This window comes from Martes martes (assembly GCF_963455335.1).
Source record: "Martes martes genome assembly, chromosome: 4".
Taxonomy (NCBI): domain Eukaryota; kingdom Metazoa; phylum Chordata; class Mammalia; order Carnivora; family Mustelidae; genus Martes; species Martes martes.
The window spans coordinates 137,268,485-137,296,016 of NC_137891.1; the positions used below are offsets into that span (position 1 = coordinate 137,268,485).

Sequence of the window (27,532 nt, forward strand, 5' to 3'; positions counted from 1 at the left end):
AGAGCCACCATTGGGCTTCATGGGGCTGGCTCTGATAGCTGCTCTCTCCTCCACCTTCTGCCTCCATCTAAAAAACTCTGTGAGGTGGATACCAGCTTTATCACTGGTTTGCTTTAAGATGAGAAAGCTTTGGCTTAAGTGAGTTATGTCATTTAGTTAAGGTCACTTACTTAACTAGTGACTAGGACAGCAGGACTCAGACCTGAGACTGAAAACATCCAAAGCCTCTTGGTCACCTGGGACTCCTCCTTCCGATTTGCCTCATCATGAAGACTTTCCCTAAACCGTCCCATTCAACCGCCCCCTCCTTTCCGTTTCACTCAGTTCAGCTTCTCATCACCTCTCCCGTCTCCTGGGTGGTCTTCCTGCTTTTTACTGACAGATTTGTCTTCTTCTTCTTCTTTTTTTTTTTTTTTTTAAAGATTTTATTTATTTATTTGACAGACAGAGATCACAAGTAGTCAGAGAGGCAGGCAGAGAGAGAGGAGGAAGCAGGCTCCCCACGGAGCAGAGAGCCCGATGCGGGGCTTGCGGGGCTCGATCCCAGGACCCTGGGATCATGACCTGAGCCGAAGGCAGAGGCTTTAACCCACTGAGCCACCCAGGCACCCCCAGATTTGTCTTCTTAAAGGGTCACTGCTCATACCCGAGGAGCTGAATGCAAAGCCTTCAGTGACTACTCAAGTGTAGCTTTCCTGCCCAGACATTCAGATTACCATCCATGGACCCTTCCAGTCTGCGTTCTCACCACTTATCTTCATGAACACTGTGTTTTATCCAGTCCAGACTTCTTCCTGTACTCTGAACACCTCTGTCTGATGAAATTCTACTTAGCAACTTCATAGTCCAAGGAAGTGCTACTTCCTTCAGAAGCTATGCCCAATTCCCTTGAGCAGATAAAGATATTCTGGACTTTTCTTATGAAAACATATTCTAGCCTGTACTGTGGTCATTTGTGTACTTATCCCTATAGCATGCCAGTTCCTCTAGAATTAAACTCTGTGTTACTATTATCTTTGTTGTTGGTAATTAGGTAGCAGAGGGCAATCAGTGCCTGTGATCTTACTTGAAAGTTAAAATGTGTTCAGTTTTATTGTTTGGTGCTGTCAGGATATGTGGTCCATGAACTCAAGATGTTTTCAGTCTAGTAAGGAAAGCAAAACTATTATTCACAAATTACCTAGAGAACAATCAGGAGCCCAACTCTGAGAGATGAAAGCAGAGAGAGAAGAGGAGGGAAAGAATGGATGGAGAAGGATTTAGAGAAAAGACAAGACTAGAGTTTGATGCTGAAAAGTGAAGAAAGTTGCTTTAAGTGAAAGAGGGTGTTCTGAGTAGGGAAAAGCATGAGTGAGGGTTCTGCGGTGGGGGTGGGCATGGCAGATCTGGGAAGGAGGACGTCACTTTAGGATGAACACCAGTTAGGAAGGCAAAATACTAGGAAAGTTCAGGGTGTCTCAAAGTAAAACAATTCCCTCAAATTTACAGTGTCATTTCTTAAAAAAAAAAGTTTTATTTTTAAAACTGAGATACAATTGACAACATGGTGTAAGTTTAAGGTATACAACGTGCTGACCTGATACATTTGTATTTTACAATATGATTACCTCCATGGTGTTAGCTAATGCATCCATCAAAGCTTCCTGTCATCAGGTTTTTTGTGATAACCAGCACTCTTCCAAGTTAGTCGCAATTAGTGGGTTTTTACTGTATATTCTTATGCTGCTATATAATTTCTAGATTTCATCACTGACTGAATTGCAGTACATGGCAATACGCTGTTTAACTGCCTCCTTTTTTGCTTTTTAAGTACCTTCATGTTTTAAGGTTTTGATTCCTAACACAGCCTAGGACAGATGGTAAGAAATTATCTCATGGATGAGATGTTAGGACTCTAAAAAAATAAAGCCGTTTTTGTAGTGGACATTCTAACTACTAAGGAATTTTCTTCATTTTGATTTACTCATGTGAAATTGCAGTAGGATTGCCCCTTCTACTGCTCCAAGACGGGAGATATGCACAAATGTGTAATGAAAATAAGCAGCTCATTTACTTACTCTCCTTATGATCTAATCCAGATTCAAAAGTGGCCTATGGAAATGGACAAATATTGGTTGTGATGAATTATTACACATATTCCCAATAAGGCAGTAACAGAAGAAAATAATGAAAATTGACTAATTCATTTTGAAAAGCTACCTTAAAAGCCAGAAGAAGTAGAAGGAAAGGGATTTTAAAAGTACACATTTTTTTTTTTTTTAGTACAGATTCTTCTAGGGGAAAATAAGACATCAATACATTTTAAAGCTATAAAACATTGACCATTTTCCTATTTGTTAAATTCTTTTCGATATGAATGACACATCATTTTTTTTCTCTTAAGACTACAGCGTTTCTAATTTTCTCCACATGTGTACAATTGGTCTTTGACCTTTAACAAATGTCCTCTGGGCAGTTCACTCACCATCCGGGAACAACGTCTCAGCATCATTTCATATGCACACAAAGGGTTGAAAGCTCTGTAAAAATACATGATCCATGGGACAAGCTACATTAACCGGCAGAATAATAAGCTATTTCAGCCCCCTGTAAATTTTAGTGCCATCCGTTCAAAGCTACACTGGGTCACTTTTGCACTAAATTCATAGGAACACAATAGTAAATACACATGTTTTATTTGTTAAGCTGCCAGCTATATATTTAAAGTAAAGTTTGTTAGCCAAGGAAAACCTATTTAAAGAGTGTTTATTTAAAAGCGGTGTCTCTTTCCAATAGATGATTTTAAGTGTTACAGATACATTTCCTATTAAACATCATGTATATTTAATACGGCAATGTCTATTGGAGTGCCCTAAAAGCCTTTGTTCACTTTATAGTTTCCATTACTGGAGAGTCGACATTCAGTTCTCCCACAGTTTTGTAAAGTGCAGGCAACCCACAAGAGCTTCTAGTTTTAGCTAGAGCAGCCCCGTGGGATGACGATAATTGTTATGAAATCATTAATTCTACCTCAGCAGTTTCAACTGTCAGGTACATGTAACAATAATTGCAGTTAATGAATGCTGCTCAATTTATTAAGCACGAAATGAAAACCAGTATTCTTTTATATGCAGCACTGAGACACATTCGCGTGTATCATTTGTATACTATGTTAAATATTCTTCTGCCCTTTATTGGTCAGGGAATATAGACATGTTTGTTTGTTTTTAACTTCTCTTCATCAAAAACAACACAGGAAATTTAAATTCTTGCTATAAAGAGCAATTAAAATAATTAGTAACAAAAGTAAGAATCCATGTCTATGAGGAACAATCCAGCAGAACCAAGACTTAGTTCCTCCTCTGGATAAACAAGAGTCTTTCCTGTGCCTCCCTTCCCTCCCTCAGTTCTTGGAGGAGCATAAAAAAGTCCAAAAATTCCAATCGTTTGAAATATTAGTTGTTGTTTCTTTCTCAAACTTTTGGGCAGTAAAGCTTTCATGTACATAGATATGGTCTATTTTGATTTAAAAAACTAAGAACTGATTTATTTTCAGTCACTCGAAGTAAACTGCATAGACGCTTGCAAGAGCAAAGAGAGAAGAATTTCTGAACACAGAAGATGAAAAGGTGTCACTTTTAGGATCCCAGAGGCACCTGCTTCCAATAAGAATGCTCTGACTCTTCCGTTGTCCGATGTGAACAATTACAATTAGCTTGTACCGTGGAATCATCAGGTCCTTGACCTGGGTTTTAATAACCTAGAAATTGAAAGAAGAACAGCAAAAAAAGGTCCTTACTTAGTCACTCTGAAACCTAGGAGTCTTTATCTTTGTCATAAATATGGTGGATTTAAGAAAATCACATGATGTGTTGTAGATATTTTTAGTAACTGTTGTAGAAACTTCACTATGATTTCCTTTAAGAACCCTTCTCCTGAGATAGGACATTTAGAGACAAAATTAGAGCACCAGCAATACATCTACATTTTCTAAGACACATGAAAAAACTGTAATCCAGAGAACAGGATTTAAAGGATTTATTACATTCTTTGAAAATCTATGTTAAGACAGCTTCCCTTCAAACAATGTTGGCGTGAGAGTTATACCACCTTGTTTATGTCTAATTAAGGGAGCACACGTCTGTAGTCTCCTGTAATAGGACTAACCATGAATGTTTATTAAAGAGCTTGTTATAAAGAGGAAAGTAAAGAAAACCTAATGGAGTGCCAGCACTTTAGTTGATAAAAATAGAAATGTATTTAAAGACCACAATATCTGTATTCGATGGCACTCAAGGAAACTACCTTGAACAAGAGAAAATGATCACTAAAATATATCTTTGGCAATAAATTTTTTTTTCTTCCTAAGATTTTATTTATTTATTTGACAGTCAGAGATCACAAGTAGGCAGAGAGGCAGGCCGAGAGAGAGGGAGAAGCAGGATCCCTGCTGAGCAGAGAGCCCAATGTGGGGCTCGATCCCAGGACCCCGGGATCATGACCTGAGCCGAAGGCAGAGACTTTAACCCACTGAGCCACCCAGGTGCCCCGGCAATAAATTTTTTTAATAAATGGGCATTTGTAAACATTTTTTAAACAAAATACATGCAAAATGATACACATAATAGTTGTCTTAGGCAAAGGCTTTTTACACACACACACACGCACAGAATATGACCCCATAAATATTTTCATAAAATATAAATAAGCATTTTTACTGCTACTGCAAATTAATTGCCTTCATCAAAAAGTAAACGGTTGTCCTCTTAACAATATTCTAATTAACCCCAGGAAAATCACATATATACCTCAGAAATTGTTTTAGCCATCTGTCTACAGAGCTCTGGTTCATATTGCTCTTCTTGCAGATAGTTAGTTAACACATCTTTCAGGATTTGATTGACAATGACCACAGGAAAATGTTGGGTGGGACCTGAAAATACAGATGAAATTTCTAAGTGATTTCAAATGTTCTCCGCCCACCCATCGTCTAATCAAAAGACCACTGAATCATGGAGAGACATTTCATCTTCTGGGTGGCCTCTATTTAAGGAAAAAATGGTCTTAATTAGGCTTCCAGACAGGTTCTCTGGCAAAGCACCAGAAGAAAACACACTCTGCCATTTATTAGACTACCTGAAGAGTGTGGTCAGTACCATTGAGATTTGATATTGAAAGTATCCTCCTTCCCAGTTCTCACTATCAATGACTTACTTTACAGTCTCAACATCTTTCTAACTGACTCCCAGCTCTTATAACCCCAGCTTTTTGTCTCCAATCTATGTATACCACACTGCAACTGGAGGGGTTGCTCTAAAACCCAGATCTGGCTATGACATTTCCTGTAGCAAAGTCTAAGGTCCAGCGCCTCTGACCCCTCTGCCCCCCCACCATAGCCCTCTCTGTGGCTGCTGCTCCACTCTCTTGAATTTCATCTGTCTTTCAAGGGATGCTTGCGGACATTTGTTCTTGCTCCTCTTTTTAAGTGGGATGGCCTTCCCTATCTTGTTCCTCTGAAAAATATCCACTCACGTTTCAAGGCCAGCTGGAATGTCTTCTTCTCCAGGCAGCCTTCCTCTTCTCCTCAGGTTAAAAAAAAATCATCCCTTCTTTTCAGTACTCCCAATTCTCTGGGTCCCCACTGCTCCAAATCCACCTGACAATAGCTAAAGCATTTCTGCCTTTCTCCCCAGTGAAATGGTAAGCTAGATCAGATTTTATCCTCCTCAGAGTCTAATACAATGCAAAAGGCAGAAGAAATGTTTGATGTGTGATTTCTGAATTTAAATAGAAGTAAACATTTTATAGGTAATGATCATAGTACAGATAATAACTACTTTCATTGAGCATTTTTTACATATCATGTACTGTGACAAGTATGTATTTATTACCTTACATAATCTTGCAATAAATCATTGGGGTGAATTTTATTGTTATCTCCATTTCACACACGGGAAAACAGAGGTTTAAATACATTCAGTAACTTGCCCAGAATCACACAGTGGCAGAGCTGGGAGGTACTTCCTGTTTTATCTGAATGAAGCTTATATTCTTAACCACATTTAGTCCAGGTTCACAGCAGAGGCTTCAGATGAATCTTCTTTATTCTGCATCCCAGGAATCTTCCCTGTCCCTCCTGGGAGTATTAACCTTATCATCTCTCTGCCATTGCATGACATGCACATGTGCCTGGAGCCTGGTGTATAGTGGCTCCGTCATTAGTTGTTGAATTGATACAGATAAAGGAATGAGATCCAGAATTATATTCAATTCTATTTTACTAGTCACTAGTATCATTTCATTGTTTATTTTCAATGACTGTATCAGGGTCTCGAGACACATATGGCACACTGAAAGTAGGACAATTCCTGGAGGATTTACTGAAGAGACTCCTTAGGAAGTTACAAGCAGGAAATAGGACCGAAGGATAGTGCAGTGTCCCTTGGCTAGTGACACTTGGCTAGTGACACTTGGCTAGTGTCACCCCATCCTAACCCAGGCTTGAGGGGTCTGAGAAGGGAACTCTTACTAGATCCATTAGAGGCACATGGAGAGCACTCCCTTGAGGGCAGTGATGCCCTTCCACTGATGGACGCAAAGAGCGTGAGATGAACCCACGGTCAGGGCTTCGGGGAAATAAAGGTCCCAGCTCACACTCCTTCCCCACTCTGACTTCCCACTGAAGTTTTCCACTGGCCAGACTTAACTGGAAGGTTACAGCCTGGGGCTGTACTTGAGTTAGGTCAGCCTCCTGGGGCTCAATACATAGTATTTGTATTTTGATGATTATATAGGAATTGTTCAGTTAAATCATCCTGGGGGAATGCGTCTGGATTGGTTAAAGGGAGAGACACCTGATACAATGAGTATGAGGATTAATTCCAATATTTAGTTAGTAGGAATCTGTGTTCTATAGGACAGACAAGCAGTTATAAACATGGTAGGCTTGTAGGTTTACAACTCTAGGCTGGTCCTGACTGCTCCCATCTCATGGGGTCAGGGATAAGGCACCAGCCCGTGTGGGCAAGTTCCTACGCACCTACAAGCCTCTGTGGATCTTTTACATTTCCATTTGCATTCTTGAGTGAAATAAGGCTAAATTTGAGAGTGGTTTCCCTTTCTATTCAAGGAGTTTTTTTAAATTAACATTTAATGTATAATTTGTTTCAGGGGTACAGGTCTGTGAATCATCAATCTTACACAATTCACAGCACTCCCCATAACACGTACCCTCCCCAACGTCCATCACGCAGTCACCCCATCCCTCTGACCCTCCTCCCCTCCAGCAACCCTCAGTTTGTTTCCTGAGATTAAGAGTCTTTTATAGTTTCTCTCCCTCTCTGGTTTCATCTTGTTTCATTTTTCCCCTCCCTTCCCCTATGCAAGAAATTTACAGATGATATTACTGGCTTGGACTAAATTAAATAGGTTATGTATAGTCTAACTACACTTTTCTGTTGTTCACTCCCTCCTACCAAGCACACATATTGCATATACCTTGACCTACACCACTCACATGGAACTTAATTTGGCCACATATTAGAGTAACTTGTATGCATCTTTTCCTTCAGCAGTAAATTCCCTCAATGCAGATATTTGGGGACAGCCTCTTGCCTCCTAGGAAGATGAGAGTTTTTCAACTCTAAGCAGATAGTTCTGTAGGATCTGCTATCACCTCTTTGAGCCTAAGTCCACGTTATGGTAGATGGCCCAAGCCAGGCCAATTAGAATCCTTTCTCAGAATTTTGATTCTAAACTGGAACTAGGGGGGAAAAAAGCCAACCTCTTTCTGGTGACAAAAGTTATCACATGTGATCCTGAGGAACTGTAGAAGGCCATGACTCTCACCATGGAGATGAAGGCAGGCCATGGTGAGAAAAGGAGGCCCACACCCAGCTTTGTGCTGGAAAGACAGAATCCTGGTTGCCCCTGAGTCCCTGTTGCCAGTAGCTCCTAATGTCTAGCTGTACCAATGTCCTTTCTGCCCTGGGCTTTGTGGTTTTTTTTTTTTAAAATATTTTATTTATTTATTTGACAGACCTCACAAGTAGGCAGAGAGGCAGGCAGAGAGAGAGGAGGAAGCAGGCTCCCTGCTGAGCAGAGAGCCTGATGCGGGGCTCGATCCCAGGACCCTGGGATCATGACCTGAGCTGAAGGCAGAGGCTCCAATCCACTGAGCCACCCAGGCGCCCCGGCTTTGTGGTTTTTTAAAAAATCTCATTAACTAGATCCTGTTTTGAAATATCGTCATGGACTTTTCTTTTCTCATTGTTTTGTGACCTCTCCCCTATGCAGCCAGAATTACCCCTGCCTTGCTCAGGCTGGGACGCTGAGCTGCAAAGACAAAGAAACCGTGGATGTTCAGCTTTTGGCTTCCCAGATGATCTCCGTAATCTACCTTCAGATTCAACTAATGGGAATGGCAAAGTTTTTTCTTTTCCTTTTCTTTCTTTTTTTGAATGGATTTTTTTTTTTTCTTTAAGGGAAAAATATTTTTAGAAATCGAAAAGCAAAGATCTGAAGAAAGGTTGGAATGAAAAAAAAAATAAAGGAAAGGGAAACAAAAGAAAAGAAAAGAAAAAGAAAAAAGAAAAGAAAGAAACACTTGTTACAAAAATATGTTTAAGGCAGAATAGATAAAAATTTGGTTATTTAATATGTCTGTGTGTCAGCGTCCCCAAATTGGGGTAATAAGAATTCTCATTTATTGTTTTTTGTTAGGATTAAATGAGGTAAAATATTTAAAGTTTTTAGAATAGTGCTTGCCATGCACAAACCCCCCCTACTCCTGAGGTATTATTATTAGTGTGGTTGTTATCCTTGCTATGTCATCTTGAGGGAGGAGATGGGGATCCTTGTTGCAGAGAAGGCAGCAAGATCGGGCGAGGGTGTAAGTAGGAAGGCAGTGAGACCTCCACAGTCAGGAAGGACCCTAGCGGGTGGAGGGAAGTCAGGGGAGAGAGCCTGACAGTTTCTGTCCGTGACAGCATCTGATGACAGGGCCTGATCACCCCCATGGAAGCTGAGCTCAAATGATGTCTCTCTTTCTCTCTCTCTCTCTCTCTCTCTCTCTCTCCATCTTCAGGTTCTACTTTTTGTTATGTTGTCTACATTTTCAGGAAGGCTGTCTCAATGTGGCAACAAAAATATAGCCACCACTGACCTCCTGCTTACAGTCAGTGTTTTAAAAGAATCAGATACTTCTGATTAATTAATGAGAAAATTTAAATGGTGTTTTATTACAAGAAATATGCTTTGATTTTTCCATTCCCTTTTTTCTTTCATTAATTATACTTATGCTTTCATCTCATTCTGGCTATAATTACTCAGATAAAGGGAGGACAAAAATACTAAGCATTTAAAGTGTGTTTAGGTGATGCAAATATTATTGGATAGACTGTGAAAAATTAAACACAATAATACTGATGATTGACAGGTTCCCCCCCACATAATACTCTTTTAGGAAGTATTGTGTTGTGTAGATATGAGAGAAGATCTTTACCAAAGGTCCACAGAGTACCTCTCAGATGCAAAATAAACTCAGAAACAAGTAGCATTGGAAATACATTTTTGTCTGAGTATTAACAAGATGGCTAGTTGAATGCCTAAGAAATGAATTGTTAAGCATGAAAGACTTTGATCCTAAAGGAATAATTCACATGACTTTTTGTAAGAAAATATGGGAAATAACTTTATACTAAGCTATTTCTAACATTACTTTTCTAACTTGGTTCAACACTCAGTACTTCTAAAATTGATAAGATGATTTAGTTTGTTTATTAAAGGAAATACATTATGAAAATATATCCTTATGAAGAAGAAACACAGGACTTCATAGTTCAACTCTTCTATCTTGTCAAGATCTAATTCAAACAATTTCAGCGTGCAGAGCCCAATGTCATAGGCATCGAATGGTTAAGGTCTTTTAGTTACAAGTGGAGGAATACCCGACCCAAACCTAGCTTGCCTAATGAAAAGTCTAAGAACAGATAGCTGAATTTAGGACTCAAATAATAATGTTAGGATTTGGTTCTCTTCCGGTCTCAGGCTTCATGTGTTGGGGCAGGATGGCAAAAGCTCACACAGCCGTACTTCTTTCAAGTTTCAGAACTAATCGGCTTCTTCAACAGCCCCAACAACGTTGTCTATGTCGAATCTCAAAGGCTTTGATTGGCTTGACCTATCAAAGGGTCATATGCTATCCCAGAATTAGTCACTGTTGTATCTTTGAAGCTGGTGTCGGCTTCAGCAGAATGTTATGGACCAAAAGTGGTACTGATGGCGGCAGTGGGCTTCTCCAAAGGAAACTGGGTAAGGTTGCCAGAAGGATTGGAAAATTATGCTGGATGGCAGGAATATTAGTTGTCTACCCCAGGCACCGTGAGAATACCAGGAGACTGACTAATTACGGAGCCTTGTAATCCATATAGTCTTAGGGATTACTGCAGGGAACGGCTACAAGGCCTAATGGGATGCACTGATGGTCTATAATTTTCTTGAAGTTAACTGGCTACAGATGGAACCACTCTGGCCCATAGAGTCCTTCCTTTGGTCATTGGCAAGTCTCTGTGGAATTTCTATATAGTAGTAATTATATACAGTGGGCAGATAATAGTGGGCAGGTACACATTTAGAGAAAACAAGTTGGTCTATGAGAAAACATGAATGGGAAAATGTATTCACTGTGGACTCCACCTGGGAGTATAGAGGCAGGTGCAAAGATCTTTGTTTTCAAAGACCCAAAACCTCAGTGGAAAGGGATAAACACCTCTGTCAACAAGGGACAAGAAATCATTTGCTTTGGCTTTGAAGTCTTCACCCCCACCCCCACCTATCAACAACATTGGTTGGGTTTGCTGAATAAAACGTCAATGCATATCTCTTTCCTTTAACTTGAGCATATATAAAATAACTGTACAAGGATAATCCAGAAATACCCAGAAATGAAATTCTTGGTCCAGTACTACACAATACACATCAGTGCTGCCCAGTGAATTGCTTGGAATTTAGGAAACACTGATAAAGAAAACTAAGCAATGGGTGTTGGCCCCATCTTACAGAAGAAGAAATTAAAACAGCATCAAATCACTTAATTGAAATCCCTTATATTGTGCTGGTATTGAAGATAAGACCATGTTATCAGATACTATTTTAAGTAAATAATGAGATTAGAAATTTTAAATAAGGGGACACCTGGGTGGCTCAGTTGGTTGAGTGGCCAACTGATGACTGCACTCAGGTCATGGTCTTGGGGTCATGGGATGGAACCCCGTGATGAGCTCTGCGTGTTCAGCACAGAGTACACTTGAGATTCTTGCTCCCTCTTCCTCTGCCCCTACCCCCCCAATAAATAAATAAATAAAATCTTTAAAAAAAAGAAATTTAAAATAGGAATGAATGATAAAATAACAGACCCAACTGATAGGTGTTTTCCATCTGAACTGTAAGGCGAGAGACATCGTCACCCTGGCTAGGTTCATCAGTATAACACACAGTACTCCTGGAGCTAAAAGCAAGGGAGAAGACAAATTTCAATAGTTATGATAATAATAATAACAAAACACATTGTTGCTTTTAGCAAAAATGTTACAAAGGTAAAGTTTCTCTAAGAATATTTCAAGCAAGTCTCCGTATCAAATATCCCAATGTCTAAAGTCTAAAACATTTTAGAAAGGGAACAATTAAGACCGAGAGAAGTTACTTGGAGCAGGTCTCCATATAGTGGCTGAAGCCCAGTGCAGCCCAGTGAAGCCCAAGGCATCTGACTATTCAGAAAGTGTTCATGAGTTGGTCTGTCTGTTTCAAAAGCCATTGCCAAAGGCATCTCCACCACAATGCAAAGGCTCTCTCCTCAAAGTGGACAAAACTAACAAAAGTGACTGGAGAATATAGGAGGAAGCTTAAAATTCTGGGAAACAACTACATATGCTACTAAACTTCATAAAAGTTCACAGGTTCACTCTTAAACATACCACACAAAATCCCGTTAGTAGAAAAAAGAAAAACAAGAAACTCACCTACACGGTGAGAGAAACGACAATTCACCCAAACTATTGCAAATCATAAGCATTTTCAACATTTCAACATTAAGAAAGGGTTTTGGCTTGGTTACCAAGGCAATATAAGCTTATCCAGGTGCTGAACAGGAGACCCAAGCAAAGAGGAGCCCCTAATGTCCCTCCAGCACCACTTAATTCTCCTTGGGCCAGAGGAAATTTAACTGTCACTAATGGCAGTCTCAGCTCTACCCCCAAGTCTCTCCACCTGTGAAAATGGAAGTTAAGACAGATGTCATTTCAAAGGAGACACTACAATAGCGTGTATGTGTGTATGTGTGTGTGGTTATGTGTGTGTGTGTGTTCAGAGTGACCACTTTTCTAAGCAGGCTATGTTTTTTGCCTTAATTAAATGACAGATATTTGTTCTTAATCTTTTGGGATTTTTTTTTTTCTCTGCAAGGAGATTAAAATACTTAGTTTTCAGCTGTTTGGAATGAGTAAACTTTTTGCAAATGATATTTTAAGAAAATCACAGATAATCTGTTTAAAAAATCCTTAATACAATTTGTGTAATAAATGAAGGTTTACCCACCCAACCCAAGAAATCGATGCAAGTAATTATGGCTGCATTTTCACGATAGATTTCTGGATTAGTGATTTAGTCCTCATTCTTGTAACACCTGCTTTCCCCAGTTTTCTGCTACCCTTTGAAGTAGCAACCAACCTGTTTGGCCACATGGGCTGCAGGTGTTGTGGGCAGTACCCACAGAAGATGATCGCTTCTGCTCAGAAAACCCCACATTGCAAAAGCCCCCTGATTTGAAGATAAACCAGCCTGTCCTGATATTATATGTGCTACTTTTCACTTTGCAAAAACATTTTCCAGCAAGGATCTCATTTTACCTTCACAAGACTCTCTTAAGTTAGTAAACAAGTTATTCTACCCATTTCAGAGATAAAAGGAATGAGGCAAAGGGCTTACTGCCATACGTGTAGGAAAGGCAGACTAGGATTTCAAAAATCCTATTTTCCTCCCCTTAACAAAGTCTCACACATGATCATTTCAGACAGAAAGAAAATAGGGACAACCACCACCTGAACTCATTGATGACTACATTTGAAACTTACTTGCACAAATATACAGCAGGTGTTAATAAAAACCCAATTTCTCTTCTACTGAACACCTTGTTAAAAATTCATAGAAAGAGAAGTAGTGTTGGTACAAAACTCAAAGTAGCATAAGTTGGAAGTCTCAGACAAAAATCAAACAAGGATTTTTTTTTTCACAAACAGTCCTCACTATTACTTTGTTTCATGTTACTGAAAAGTTGATAATCAGTGCAGTAGTGTTTATCAGTATGAAACTGGAAAAGTGTCATAAGGGCAGTTTAAAAAACCCACTGGCTGAAGAGAGGTGTGCAAACAAAAAGGAGTTGCAGACTGACTTTTCAAAACTTACGAAGGCGATTCTATTCCGTGCCTTTTCATTTCCACAGTAATCATGTAAACGCTGCATCCTCATTATAAAAAGTTCAAAGCATAGAAAAGTATAAAGACTAAAGTAAAATTACACAAAACATTACTAACCCCAGTGGTTACCTAACCACCATTAACATTACAAAAATCTTTTTAGACATGACTGTGCATATGGGAGCATATGATAGATGCTTGGCTTTTTTTTTCCCTTCACTTGAAAATGTATCATGGATAACTTTCTGTGTTGATAGTAATCTACATCAATATTTTAAACATCAAGACAGTATTTAATATATGAACATACTACATTTTATTTACCCTCTTGTTCTTCTGGAAATCTAGGCTGTTTCCAAAACACCATTGTTGTGAAGAAAGCTGTGGTAAACATCATGGTGGGGACTGCCTGCCATTTGCTCTCCAGTGTTCTCTCCTTCTTCCTTGGTAGCAGAACTCTAAGTGAGTGGAGATATTTCTCTCTACACTAAAGACAAATTCTTGGATTTCTTTGGTGTTATTGTGGCCACGTGGCTTGTAAGCCAATGAGATGTAAGAGGAAATTTTTGTTAAAATCCTGAGAGAGTTTCCCCAAAAGAATGAATTCAGTCATGAGAAGCCTGTTTATATCCTTGATGACTGGAATGTGGGTATGACGGCAAGAGTTTAGCAGCCATCTTGGGTTTTGAGATGACCTTATAAATTATACATCGGGAAGAGAGAAGAAGGCTAGGTCCCTGAATTGCTTCCCTCCAGACTTTTTACATAAGAGAAAAATACAGTTCTATTTTGTTTAAATCACTAATTTTTTTTAAAAGATTTTATTTGACAGAGAGAGAGATCACAAGCAGGCAGAGAGGCAGGCAAAAAGAGAGAGGGAAGCAGGCTCCCTGCTGAGCAGAGAGCCCTATGCAGGGCTCAATCCCAGGACCCTGAGGTCATGACCTGACTGAGCCGAAGGCAGAGGCTTAACCCACTGAGCCACCCAGGTGCCCCTAAGTCACTAATTAAAAAAAAATTATTATAAGAAGCATTATATAATTCTGATACAAATTCTAACTGATACAGAATTTGCTACTTGGAAGTGGGATGTTGCAAGTACTGGAGGACAAGACTTGGACTTAGGTTTGGGAAGGAGATAAGGCTTCAGAGAATGGCGTTTTAGATATTTTGCTGTAACCTGGCATCCTTTCTCATGCAGAAAGGAAAACATTTGGTTCATCTATTGCTTTCTGTACCATGTATCCACTAAAACTATACCTTCAAGGCAAATTACAGAAAATTTTTACTTGTTACCTTAAAAAAAACTCCGTTTATGATGGTTTTTGAAACTGAGATCTGCTTAAAATGAGATGGGCTGGATAAAGGAAGAGTGAAGAGAAAACAATGAGCTGAACAGAAAAAATAAAATATTTATTCCCTGAAAAAGAAACAGAAGGAAGAGATAAAATATTAAAAGTGCTTGCAATGTGGGTATCTAATCTGAAACCAGAATATGGGCTTGGTAAATTTTGAGAAATAAAAAGATTCTGTATTTGAAAATGGGGAATGACTGACAGCAGTTTAGAATACTGACTTGGAAAATAAGCAGTATATATTTTCTATTGGATAAACAAATTTACTCAAGCTCTTTGAAATTTTTACAAGTAAAAATGTGAGATGCTCAAAAAGCAACTTTATAATTTTAATTACCAGTGCTGTATACACAGCAGAAAACATTTATTGGGTGTATGTCCAACATTACAAGTGGCTACATTTCAGTTGTCTGTGACCAGACTTCCCATAGTTTATAATAATAATCCTTCTAGATAGATACGTGATCTCATTGCAAAGGGAATGCTGTAGTTGATCTTATTTTTGAAATGTGAAAAATGCTCTTGCTGTCTGTGTTTCATCAACTTATTGGCATTTAGGGAGGAACAAGATTCAATTGGCAAAACATGTCCAAGAGAGTTGTCAAGTTTTAGGAAGGAAGGTAGACGGAAAGTAAACACAGGGAAACTGAAAATCTGGCAGAAACTACAGGTGAAAACAAGGAACAAATCAACCAATGCTATTCTAGGGAGAAGAGTAACAGTTTGTAACCCAGTGCAAGTTTCAGTAATACTTGGAATCAAATCTTCTACTGCTGAGGACAGACGTATCCATTAACCTGGATGCAGAACTAGCTGCATGAAGTTGGTGCACAATAACAAAAGGAACCCTTCTCTATTGTATCTGATTGACACTGGAAACATCCATGCCAGCCCAACAGCCTGTGTTCTGATTATGCAGGAAAGAGGCAAAAAGAAAATTAGCTAAGCATTTAGAATACGTTTACTCTTTGATGAAGTTCAGTTCTGAAACAGCTTACAAAGGTATTTGCTGGTCATTCCTTGAATTACACCGAATAAATACAAGGCTTGTCTTATTATCATGACTGTTAGACACAGAAGTAATTTCAATGAAATCTCATCAGCCTCAATAGTATCTAATTATTATTGAGAATTCATGTCCAGACATTTTCACTGCCATTATTACTGAGATGTTTGGAAGCTGCAGTAAGAGATAACATTTGAATGTATAACTGGCCTTGGAACCATTAATTTAGTAGATTAAGAAAGTCAGAATATCATCTTTTTCTTCCATTTGTAACCAGAAAATGCCTGGAACTATCATATATATATTTTTAAGACTTTATTTATTTATTTGACAGGCAGAGATCACAAGTAGGCAGAGAGGCAAGCAGAGAGAGAGGAGGAAGCAGGCTTCCCGCCAAGCAGAGAGCCCGATGCGGGGCTCGATCCCAGGATCCTGAGACCATGACCCGAGCCGAAGGCAGAGGCTTAACCCACTGAGCCACCCAGGCGCCCCGGAACTGTCATATTTTGAATGGTATCATTTAAGCAGTTTTCCCGCCTAAATCTGTTACTGAAGTTATGTGCTGCCTCCCAGTGGAGATATTTCAGAGCGCACAGAGTAAAAAGAAGGCTTCAGGATATACACACGTTGACTTTGGTTCTTCTGTTTTCTCTCATTCTTTTCAACAAATATTTATGGCTCATAAGGGGCAGACTGGTGATACAAAGAAAAGTTATTCCCGGTGCTCAAGAAACAAGATATTGCAAACGACATGAAATATACATCAAGGCTCACTTAGTTGAGAACTTTCTGCCTCAAAACATCCACATTTTATGAATGTTATGTGTAGAGCAAAAACATACCAGCTCTTCCCCTGTCACTAGAAGATGGAAGTTATCTAGCAAGGTAATTTAGTTTTGTGGCCATTTAGTTTATAGCTAGTTTGCTGGATCTTTATGTAGCTTTGAGATATTTTATTCTCATTACTCGCCCCATCATGCCAGTAAGAGAAAGGTTATAATAGAAAGTAAGGCCAAGATACGTTCTCATAAACGAGAGAGGAGAGAAAATGACAACGAATGTGTTCTTGTAGGATATATTTCTCAAGAGTAGGAATGCTTCTGAAGGACAAAAGAATAAACCACACAACCTATAGAAAATCTAGCTCTGATGTGACAGATTATCCAGGAAAGGTGACTGACATGATAGAATAATTTTGAGTGGGTGCATAGAAAATCAGAGCATCTGAAGCCCACTGAACTAACGTTCACTCAAGAGAAGGTGAGGTTAAAGCCAAAGGCAGCTGATGAAAATTCTGTTGCAGCTCCTGGATGAATGGATAGATTCAAAGTTGCATTACCCTTGGCAATCATTTCTCAGCTGAGGCTGAGACTATGGGTCCCACGACTACCACCGCAAAACTACCACCACAAAACTACGGAGAACACGAAGGAGTGTGGTCTATTTCAACAGATTTTCAACACAAATGAAAGTGTTCTGTCTTTAACAATTATATTTATTTATTAGATAGGAAGAGAGAGAGCACAAGCAGGGGGGAGCAGCAGGCAGAGATAGAGGAAGAAGCAGGTTCCCTGCTAAGCAGGGAGCCTGATGTGGGGCTTCATGTGGGGCTGGATCCCAGGACCCCAGGGATCATGACCAGAGCAGAAGGCAGATGCTCAACTGACTGAGCCATCCAGGCACCCCTCTTTTTTTTTTTTTAATAGATGCACAATGGAGTGCGTTAGCAAGAAGGTAAAAGTATACCGTGTTTTAAAAATTCGAGAATTTAACAATTCCATTGCTGTAAATGCATCTATGTTTTCAAGATGAAAGTCCTTAGTCACCTGGACTTAACAGCTATGTGGACCTGGGAACATAACCTGTCTGTGAGCAGCACAACTTGTTTGTTCAGGAATTAGTATCCTGCAATAATGAGTCATTCAAAAAATACTTACTGAGTTGCTGTTATGTTCCAGGCGCTCTTCTAGGTTCTTGGGATCCCCAAACGAAACAAACAAAGATCTCTGCCCTCATGGAACTTAGTGAGAAGGGACAGATCATAGACAATAAAATACTAACCTAGTAAATTATATACTCTTTTAGGAGGTGATAAATGCTACAGGGGAAAGAATTGCTTCATTAAGGGGCCTTGAAAGTAGATGGAGGAGAGGGCGCTGTTCGCAGTTTTCAATAGAATGGTCAAGATAGGCTTCCATGAACAAAGACTTGAAGGAGGTGAGGAAAGGCACCATGTGGATAGCTGAGGGAAGAGGGTGTCAGGGAGAGGGAAAAGCCTATGCCCAGGGTTGGAGACAGGAGGCTTCTCGGTATTTCTGCAAAAGTGCATAAAGGCCAGAGTAGCAGGAGCAGAGGGAGAGAGCAGGAGGGTGAAGGAGATGAGGTTCCGAAGGTCTTAGGCAGCTGGATCATGTGGAGCTTTGTGCACCACTGTAAAACCCAGGCTTTCACTCTGAGCAAGTGGGAGCCTACGGAGAGTTTTGAGCCGAGGAACAGCAAGATCTGCTTTAGAGTTTACAGGGATCGCTCCAACTGCTATTTTGAGAACAGACTCCAGGCTGGCCGGTGTCAAAACAGGAAGACCGGTCAGGAAGCTTTTATAGTAATCCAGGGGAGAGAGGACAGTAACCGCTATGGACTAAATTTTGTCTCCCCAAAATTCATATGTGGAAGACTTATTGCCCTACCATGTGACCATATTGGAGCTATTGCCTTTAGGAAGTTAACTAAGGTTAAGTGAGGTCACAGGGGTGAAGCCCTGAGCCAAAAATATTGGAGGCCTTCTATTACAGGAAGAGACACCAGGGTTCTCTGTCCATCATGTGAAGACACAGTGAAGAGGTACCCCTCTAAAAGCCGGGAAGAGGGCGGACACGAGAACCTGACCATGTTGGCATCATGATTTCAGACTTCCTGATTTCAGGTTTCACAGCTCCAGGACTGTGAAAAAAAAAAAAAATCAATTCCTATTATTTAAGCTGCCCAATCCATGGTATTTTATTATGACAACCTGAGCCAACTAACACAGTGGCTCAGACTGAGATAGGAGCTGTGGGGGATAGTGGTCAGTAGTTAGATTCTGGATATATTTTCCAAGTTGATTCAACAGAATTTCCTGAGGCATAGGAAGGGGGGCAGTTAGATAGAGAGTTCAGTTAAGAGCACGTTTGAGATGGTTACCATATACTGAAGTAGAAGGTCAATAGGCAGTCAGATCCATGAGTGTGGGTTTTGGGGAGAGTCCTGGAGATGTAAATTTGGGGGCATAATACTATGTCTCAGTCATGAACCTAGAGGAAATTCCTGAGGGGATAAGTGCAGGACAAGAGGCGAATAGGACAAAGGACTGCTCTCTGAGGCACTCCAACATCAACTTCTCTGGGGAGAAGACAGGAAGCAGGAAGAAGACGGAGAAGGGGGAACCCATGGGGTAGAAGGTGAACAGGAAAGTGTGTGTCCTGAAGCCAGGTGAAGAACTTGTTTCCGGGGAAAAGAGTGCTCAGTGGACAGTGCTAAATTCTGACCGGTCAGGTAAGATGAGGACTGACCACTGGATCAGCAACGTGAGTCATGATCTTGGTAAGAGCAGTACCACAAGTTCAAGGACAGTCTGTTTTGTTCACCATGGTATCTTTAGCACTTAGCACAATGCCATGACCCAGGCGACAACAATGTTTTTAATGAATAAAAGGAATGATACTAAAAAAAAAAAAGTAATGATACTGTTGTCATTATGAGTCTCATTTTATAGATGATGTAGTAAGACTCAAAGAATATTAAATAGTAGCTGGGTAAGTAGATCTGGGATTGAAACATAGGTCTCATTTGACTCCAAAGTTCTTTGTGATAATAATAATTAATATTTGCTCTGTTTTTAGATGTGCCAAGAACCATTCTAGGTGTTTCCATATATTCTTTTAATGAATTCTCACCATACCCCAAAGCAACAATGACTACTTTTAACCCACTCTATAGAAGAAGAAGCTGGGGTAAAGCGGGCTAAATAACTTATGCAAAATCAGCTTAAGTGCTCAAGCTGGAACTTGACCCCAGCCAGTCTATGCAGGACCCATCTCAGAGCCACTCCATTCGACTCCCTGGCTATGCTGTGGCTCTTCCATCCCCTCTTTTAGAAACACTGTACTAGATAGCCAGAGCTGCCACAAAAAAGTACCATAGATCAGGTGGCCTGAACCCCTGAAATGCATTACCTCAGTTCTGGAGGCTGGACGTTTGAGAACAAGGTGTTGGCTCATTTGGTTGCTTCTGAGGGCTGGACGTTTGAGAACAAGGTGTTGGCTCATTTGGTTGCTTCTGAGGGCCATGGCAAGAGGGGTCGGTTCCCGGTGCAGATGGCTGTCTCCAAATTTCTTTTTCTTAGAAGGATACCTGTCATGTTGGATTAGAACCTACCCTAATGGGTTCATTTAAACTTAACTACCTCTTTAAAGACGCTGTTAGTAGGTAAGGTCACATTCTGAAGTACTGGGGGTGAGGACTTCAGTATGAACTTGGCAGGCATGGTGCAGTTTGGCCCAGGGGTGTGGGGAGCGCACCTTTTGGCCCATATGACAAAGGACAACACTTTCATGACATCTCCAAATTCTCAGGTCAGAGAACTGCAGATTATTTGCTCTGTTGTTCGGGAGTTGTAGTCATCTGGGAAGTCACTCAATCTCACCAAGTGTCCTCAGTGTATGGGGAGAATAGGGCATGCATATACTTATTTTTTCTAAACACTGTTGGATTTATTTACTGAACAGATACTTGTTTTCATTCTCATTTGTCTAGCAAATACCCACATTTGATATCATTCTCCCTTCTTATATTTTGCCATTCAGATGGATGCAAAATGGTATCTTGCTTTAATTTGCATTTTTCTTATTCCAAGTGAGTTCGAGCATCTCTTTATAGCCCTGTTTTCAACCATCTCTTCATATTCTGCTTGGCCATTTGGGCTTTGCCTCTGCAAACTGCTATTTATCTTCTTTGACTATTTTTTTTTTATTGTCAATGTGCATGATTTTAAAAAAATATCTATCTTCTGGTGGCCTATTAACTGTGTCTATTGTATTTTTTATTGAACAGAAATGCTAAGTTTTATTGTAGTTATATTTATCAAGTTTTTTTTTTTATGGTTTTGTTTTTTCATTTTGGGATCTTATTTGAGAACTCTTTCTTTAGCCACAGGACACAAAGACATTCTCTGAAACTTTCTTCTATTAGCTTTATAGTTTCCCACACAGCAGTCTTCCATGGGGAATCTACTAGGAAAATGGTATAGAGTAAGAATCCCACCTCATTTTCTTTCACCTAGTGAGCTATTTTTCTCCCAACACCATCTATCAAAAAATCCATAATTTCCCCATTGCTCATACATGATGTTTCCATATAATCAGGAGTCTATTTCTGAGGTTTCTATGTGTTTCATTGGTCTGTTTCTCTGTTTATGCACCTGCCTATTCCTGCATTTATTATAATTTTTTACTTTCTAAAATTTTGTGGAATATCTTAAGACTTGATCACATTTCCAGGGCAGTTTTTACAAAGATGCCGATGAAGGATTATGTTCAAAGATGTTCCCTGTGGCATGTGAAACCCAATCTAGACGTCCATCCCTAGGGGAATGGATACAAACATATGTGACATTAAAAACTACTATGCCACAGAGGTGCCTGGGTGGCTCAGTGGGTTAAGCCTCTGACTTCGGCTCAGGTCATGATCTCAGGGTCCTGGGATCGAGTCCCACATCAGGCTCTCTGCTTGGCGGGGAGCCTGCTTCCCCTCTCTCTCTGCCTACTTGTGATCTCTCTCTCTCTGTGTCAAATAAATAAATAAAAATCTTTAAAAAAATGCAACTACTATGCCACAGTAAGAAGCAAAGCGTTAGAATCCCTAGTTACATGAGTTAATAAAAAAAATGAAAATGTAGAACAAGATAAATGAAAGTGAGAAAACAAAATGAGATTTATAGCACAACACCATTTATGTCAGTCAAAATCTTTGGTAAGTACTTGTTCTGCATTCTTTTATGAGGTGGTCAGTCAGGTGCGGCACAGAAGGAGATGGCGGAGGAGACGCTGAGGAAAACACAGCTTGCTATACTCACAGATCCCAGAGATAAGAGACATGCCATGCCATGCAGGGTTCTGTGGAAAAGCACCAGGGTGTCAAGATGCAGAGGACAGGAGCAAGGGAGAGACGGGGCTACAGGCTTAATTGGGGTTTCTGAGGAAAAGGCAAAACTGGGCACAGAAAACAGTTTAAGACTGGCTAGTCTAAAAAATTTTGGTGGGCTAGAGGACTTGGCTCTAGGCATTAAGGCAGAGGAATACTGTGTGCTGGGTGTTGGGGGGCATGTAGAGGGGAGCTGGATCTGGGTTGGATAGTTGCATATGAAAGGCATGGTCCCTGCTGAGACCTTGGCTAGCTTCAAGAATTGGCTAGACATGGGACAGGCAGTCCCTCTTCAGCCAGAAAGTTTTTTTTTTTTTAAATGTCAAAACATCATAATGCACAGAAAATTTTAAAAATATCTATGTATATATGCATAAATATGTGTATTCTTATGGCATATGTCGTGCTATGTGTATTAGAGTGGGTACCTTTTGAGAATCAGGAGCGAAGTGTGGAAGGGGAAGAAGAGGGACAATTAGATAAATACCGGGTTCTCGCCCATATTGGTGATGGCAATGTGCTATGGAATGAAGAATATTTTCAACTCCGCTCCTGAGAGAAATAAGATAATATATGAAATAACTGGAGATCATAAAAGTATCTTCTCTACTTAACCCACAGGATTTTTATGAGAATCATATGCGTATTGTATGTGAAACAGTTTCCTAATCTATCAAGGACAACATGATATTAGTTTTTACTATGGTTTAATTTGGGATCATGGCCATTTCAGTTTTCTCAGGCTTCTCTCTCTTTGAAGGGGGGCAGCTATACTTCATCCAGGTCTTTTGGGGGCTTTAATTTTATTTAGGTGGCAAGAGAATTTATCAAAATCAGGAAACAGTTTGGGCAACATCATTTTTTTCTAACTGCGTAAGACCAGCTCACAGTAGTCTAGGTTGAAATCATAGGATAAATTCATCACGTTTAAAATTCCTTGCTCACCACCTATCCTACCAGATTATAAATTCTCCAGGAGCAGGAATCTTTTCTTTGTGGTTCCCCCACCCAACACAGTGTCTGGAACTTACTCATTGGCCAATAAATAGTTATCTCAAATGAAGTAATGAGTGCAGTATTTTCCATTTTTGCAGGAAAAAAATTTTCAGGTGGGTTTCATTTTACTTGAAAAAATGACTTTCTCCAGAGTAGAACTCTACAGTTAGTTACCTTTACATGACCAACGTGTGGCACAGTAACTGGTACAGAGTAACAGCTCAGGAAACCTTGAATAAATGAATGAGTGAAAGAATATCTTGTGCCCAACTGGGGTGTTAGATGCCACCAGTGGGTTTAAACAGAGAGCAGTGGGATCCATACTCAAAGTTCTTGTAACACGACATCACTGTAATTTCAGTGTGAGACAAAAGAGAGACGTTTTTTAGTCCCCAACCTTAGGCCTGACCTACTAGGTGAACTACTGGCCTCAGAAAAAGTAAGCTTGGCTATCATGTCACATTATCCTGGGAAAGTCACTTAACCTCAGGATTCTGTTTTCATTTTAAGAACATGTGAGTAGCACATCTGTTCAAATACTGTTTGAGGGCTGCCAAAAGCTGAGCTTCCAACAAGAAAGATGCCATTGTCATGACCTGCTCTTACCCATGGATGGGAAACCAGGTTCAGTTGAATGAATAGAAGAGATTCTCAATGTAAGTTACACATAGATAGACAATTTTCAGAGAATGAGAATAATTTCTTCTACACAAAAGCCCATTTTGCCACTTGCTAATTCTGTAGCTTTGGAACCTCAGCCTTTTTAGGCTTCTGTTTCTTCCTTTGCAAAACGGGGATAGTAACAACATCTATCTTAGTGGGCAGGGTCAGCAAACATTTCTGTAAAATGCCATCTAGCAAATATTCTGGCATGTGGGTCTTATGTTTTCTACTGGACCCACTCCCCTCTACAGTGTGAAAGCAGCCAGGGATGATACATACATGAATAGGAACACGGCTGTGTTCCAATACAAGTTTATTGATGGATACTGAAATCTGCATTTTTATTAACATCACAGGATAAAAAATATTAAAAAAATTTTTTCAATCACATAAAAACCATACTTAGCTAGGGGACTATACAAAAACAAGTGGTATGTTGGACTTGGCCCTTGGGCCATAGTTTGTCACCACTACTACAGAGGTTCTGTGACACTCAAAGTCATAGTGAGGGCTCAATAAATGTTAGCTATTTTCAGCCTTATGACTATCAGTTATTTACGTGGAAAAGCAAACACAATTCAAAATTATAGATGAAGTATGATGACAACTAGAAAGATATAAAAAGAAATATGCTGACATGCTCACAGTTAGGATGCTGGGAGAGTAAGATCCAGCTTAACATGTTTCTTATTTTAAGAATAAGATATAAAAATTACATTATAATGAAAACATAATTTAAATAAAAAAGATCCAGCCCTAAAACCAGTTAACAGTAATTATACTGAATATAAATTCAATCTTCCTTCCGTAATTCAGAAGGCACCTGGGATATGAATTATGTCCAAGGATCTATGTTCAGAACCAGTTAATACTGTAAAACGATGTAGACATAGAAACCAAGACTGGAGGGCTGAATCTATACCGATTTTTCTCCACACCCAAGAAGTGGCTTCCCAGGTAGGTCTACCTCCTACTCTTCTTTGCCTTCCTTATCCATATGTTTACTGCTATAAGGCAAATAAATCCACAACCTAACAAGAGAGACAGGCAAGAAACCAGCCAAATACAGTAGCATGTAGAAGAGAAAAGCAGCAGGAGCAGAAAGGAAGAACATCCAAATGAAGGGGTTGTAGTTGAGTGGTTTGGAAAAAGCTTCCTAGAAAGGTTGAGTTGGAGCTAAGTCCAGGAGAAGGAGGAGAATGAAGCCAGAGTGTAACAAGAACATTCCAGACAAGGGTACCCCTGAGAAGGCAACATGGGGCAATGGCTGGAGGCAAGACAGAGCATTGAAGGATTATAAATGTGGAAGTTGAGTATGGCCAGAGAGTAGGACGCAAGCAGGATAGTGGAGAACACAGCGGTTGAGAAGTAGGCAAAGATCTCTGACCCTATAAGCCTTACTCGTGATTTAGGACTCTATCCTAGTCACTAAATTGTTTCTTGACCATAAACCTCAGTTATTTCATGGTAAAATGGTGAGAATGAGGTCTACCTAGTAGGATTAATGCTGGGGTTATTAAATGAGATGATATATTTTGTCCTCAGTGTATTTCAGGATAAGTTTTATCTATTGAAATTGATCTAGTCAAAAAATTGTTTTTGCCGCTTCCTTAAGAAATTAAAAATAGAGCTACCCTATGACCTTGCAATTGCACTACTGGGTATTTACCCCAAAGATACAGATGTAATGAAAAGAAGGGCCATCTATACCTCAATGCTCATAGCAGCAATGGCCACAGTTGCCAAACTGTGGAAAGAACCAAGACGCCCTTCAACAGACGAATGGATAAAGAAGATATGGTCCATATATACAATGGAATATTACGCCTCCATCAGAAAGGATGAATACCCAACTTTTGCATCAGCATGGACGGGACTGGAGAAGATTATGCTGAGTGAAATAAGTCAAGCAGAGAGAGTCAAGTATCATATGGTTTCACTTACTTGTGGAGCATAAGGAATAACACGGAGGACACTGGGAGATGGAGAGGAGAAGTGAGATGGGGGAAGTCGGAGGCGGAGACAAACCATGAGAGGCTGTGGACTCTGAGAAAAAATTGTTTTTAAATAACTTTCAAAAGAAAGGTATATGTTTTTTCCATGAAACTCTGCAATTCCAAAACAATGCCTCCGTTTGATAGCCACTGAAATTTCAGAATTTTTCTGCTGGTCAAAGACTCATTTCGTGTAGGAGAACCACTCGCAAAGTCTGGTCCCAGACAGTGCTGAAGACCTCGAAAGTAAGTTGGCAACCTCCCAAATGACCTCTGTACTGTGAGGGCAATTGGAAGCTGGTCATTCGTTTTCTAAGAAAAAAATATTCAAATAGAGGGTCCATTCTGAATGTTCTGAGAGTCTGAATTTCGAACTTTGAAATACATCAATGAAATGATCTCTTAACTGTATTTGTCAGTGAAAAATGTATCCTCCTGTGTTGGTAACACGATTTCTGTGTTTTTGTTACTTTTAATTTGTATTTATATTTCATCAGTTAAAAATGGATGCTCTCTAATTATTCGAATTTGGTCATGTTCTGCTTCTATATGACTTTCTAATTTGCTTTGAAAGGCAAGATGTAAATGAAAAGGATGCAAATAGGAATGACAGTTTAGTCTTCAGACGAGAGCAGTTTCTCTTTAAATCACAAAAATATGATTTATGTCAGGCTATTAATACAAATTCTTTTTGGAAAAACTTGAATTAAGCTAACAAATATTTTAAAATAAACTTAAAAGGAACTTTTACCTTGAAATATTGGAAATAGAGGCCAAAATGGCTTAGCATCAGAAGCAAAAGTTGCAGAGGTTAATTTTTCTCCCAGCTTTAGCTCTGACCTTGGCTGGGATTGCTACTCCTTTACATTTCCTATCTGTAAAAGGGTTGGAAAGTTGAATTTTAAGTAAGTACATTAACACACTCTGAGAGTAGAAAGTAGAAAGATTGGGTTTCAGAATTATAATGTAAATCTATTCTAGTGTTTCTGGTCTCTGCTCTGTAGGACACACCAGCTCCTGCTGCCCATCCTTGCACACACTTCAATACCATGGAAATTGTTAAGAAGGAAAGCTTATTATGTAAGTTTATTAACCTCTGCATTAGATAATTCGTTTTGTTTTCTTCCCAATGGCAATCAAAAAGAAATGTCATGCAAGTATTAAAAATTAACTAATCTTTTTAAGAGAGAAAATACAGTATGTAACAAGAGCCAAAAAATGTACTTACTACCTTTAACCCACTATTATATTTCTGGAAAGAAAATAAGCAGAAACTTATTATATAGTGAAAAAGAAAAAAAAAGTGGAAACAAGAATTGGGACATGGTTAACTAACCCAGACTTATAAACAGACAAAATATTATGCAACCATTTAAAAGGATATGGGGAAAACTATTGAAAATATATTACAAAATTTGTATAAAATAATGCTAAATGTCATATATATATATATACATATATATATACACACATATATATGTGTATATATATCCCCTATAGACGATCTACACTGCATATGGTATTTCTTTTGGGATTTTTGGGGAGGTGCTTTTTGAAATAGTACAAAATCTGCTGGAATCAATATACCACTTAGATTTTCTCACTCTCTTTTTCTTTCGTTTTAAAAATATAGCCCCAAAAGATGACTCAAAATGTTGTACTTGTCCATCTTCTCCCTTTTTATGTCCCAAAGGAAAATTTTTTTCTTCTGATAAGCAGTATGCACTGGTTATTCAATAATTGAATTTAGGTCATTAGACATTCGGTTACTCACTTTTTGGTGTACCCGTGAAGTTCCTTCTGCCGGAATTCACGACCACTTAGAGAAGACACACTCCCTCTTTTCCTTACTGAATGAGTCATTCTGTCTTTAGCAATGTCTGACATCATCAT

The 27,532-nt window shown here is 39.4% G+C and overlaps 1 protein-coding gene across 1 annotated transcript; it reads right to left on the reverse strand.

The window, feature by feature from the left end:
• Nucleotides 1–2,728: 2,728 nt before the first annotated feature.
• Nucleotides 2,729–27,532, reverse strand: DYNLT5 (dynein light chain Tctex-type family member 5; the record flags this gene model as incomplete). The annotated part of the gene is made up of 4 exons (XM_080803018.1): nucleotides 2,729–3,739; nucleotides 4,788–4,912; nucleotides 11,394–11,485; nucleotides 27,414–27,532. The coding sequence occupies 4 exons, from the start codon at nucleotides 27,530–27,532 to the stop codon at nucleotides 3,536–3,538; spliced, it is 540 nt and encodes a 179-aa protein (XP_080659144.1). The 3' UTR covers nucleotides 2,729–3,535.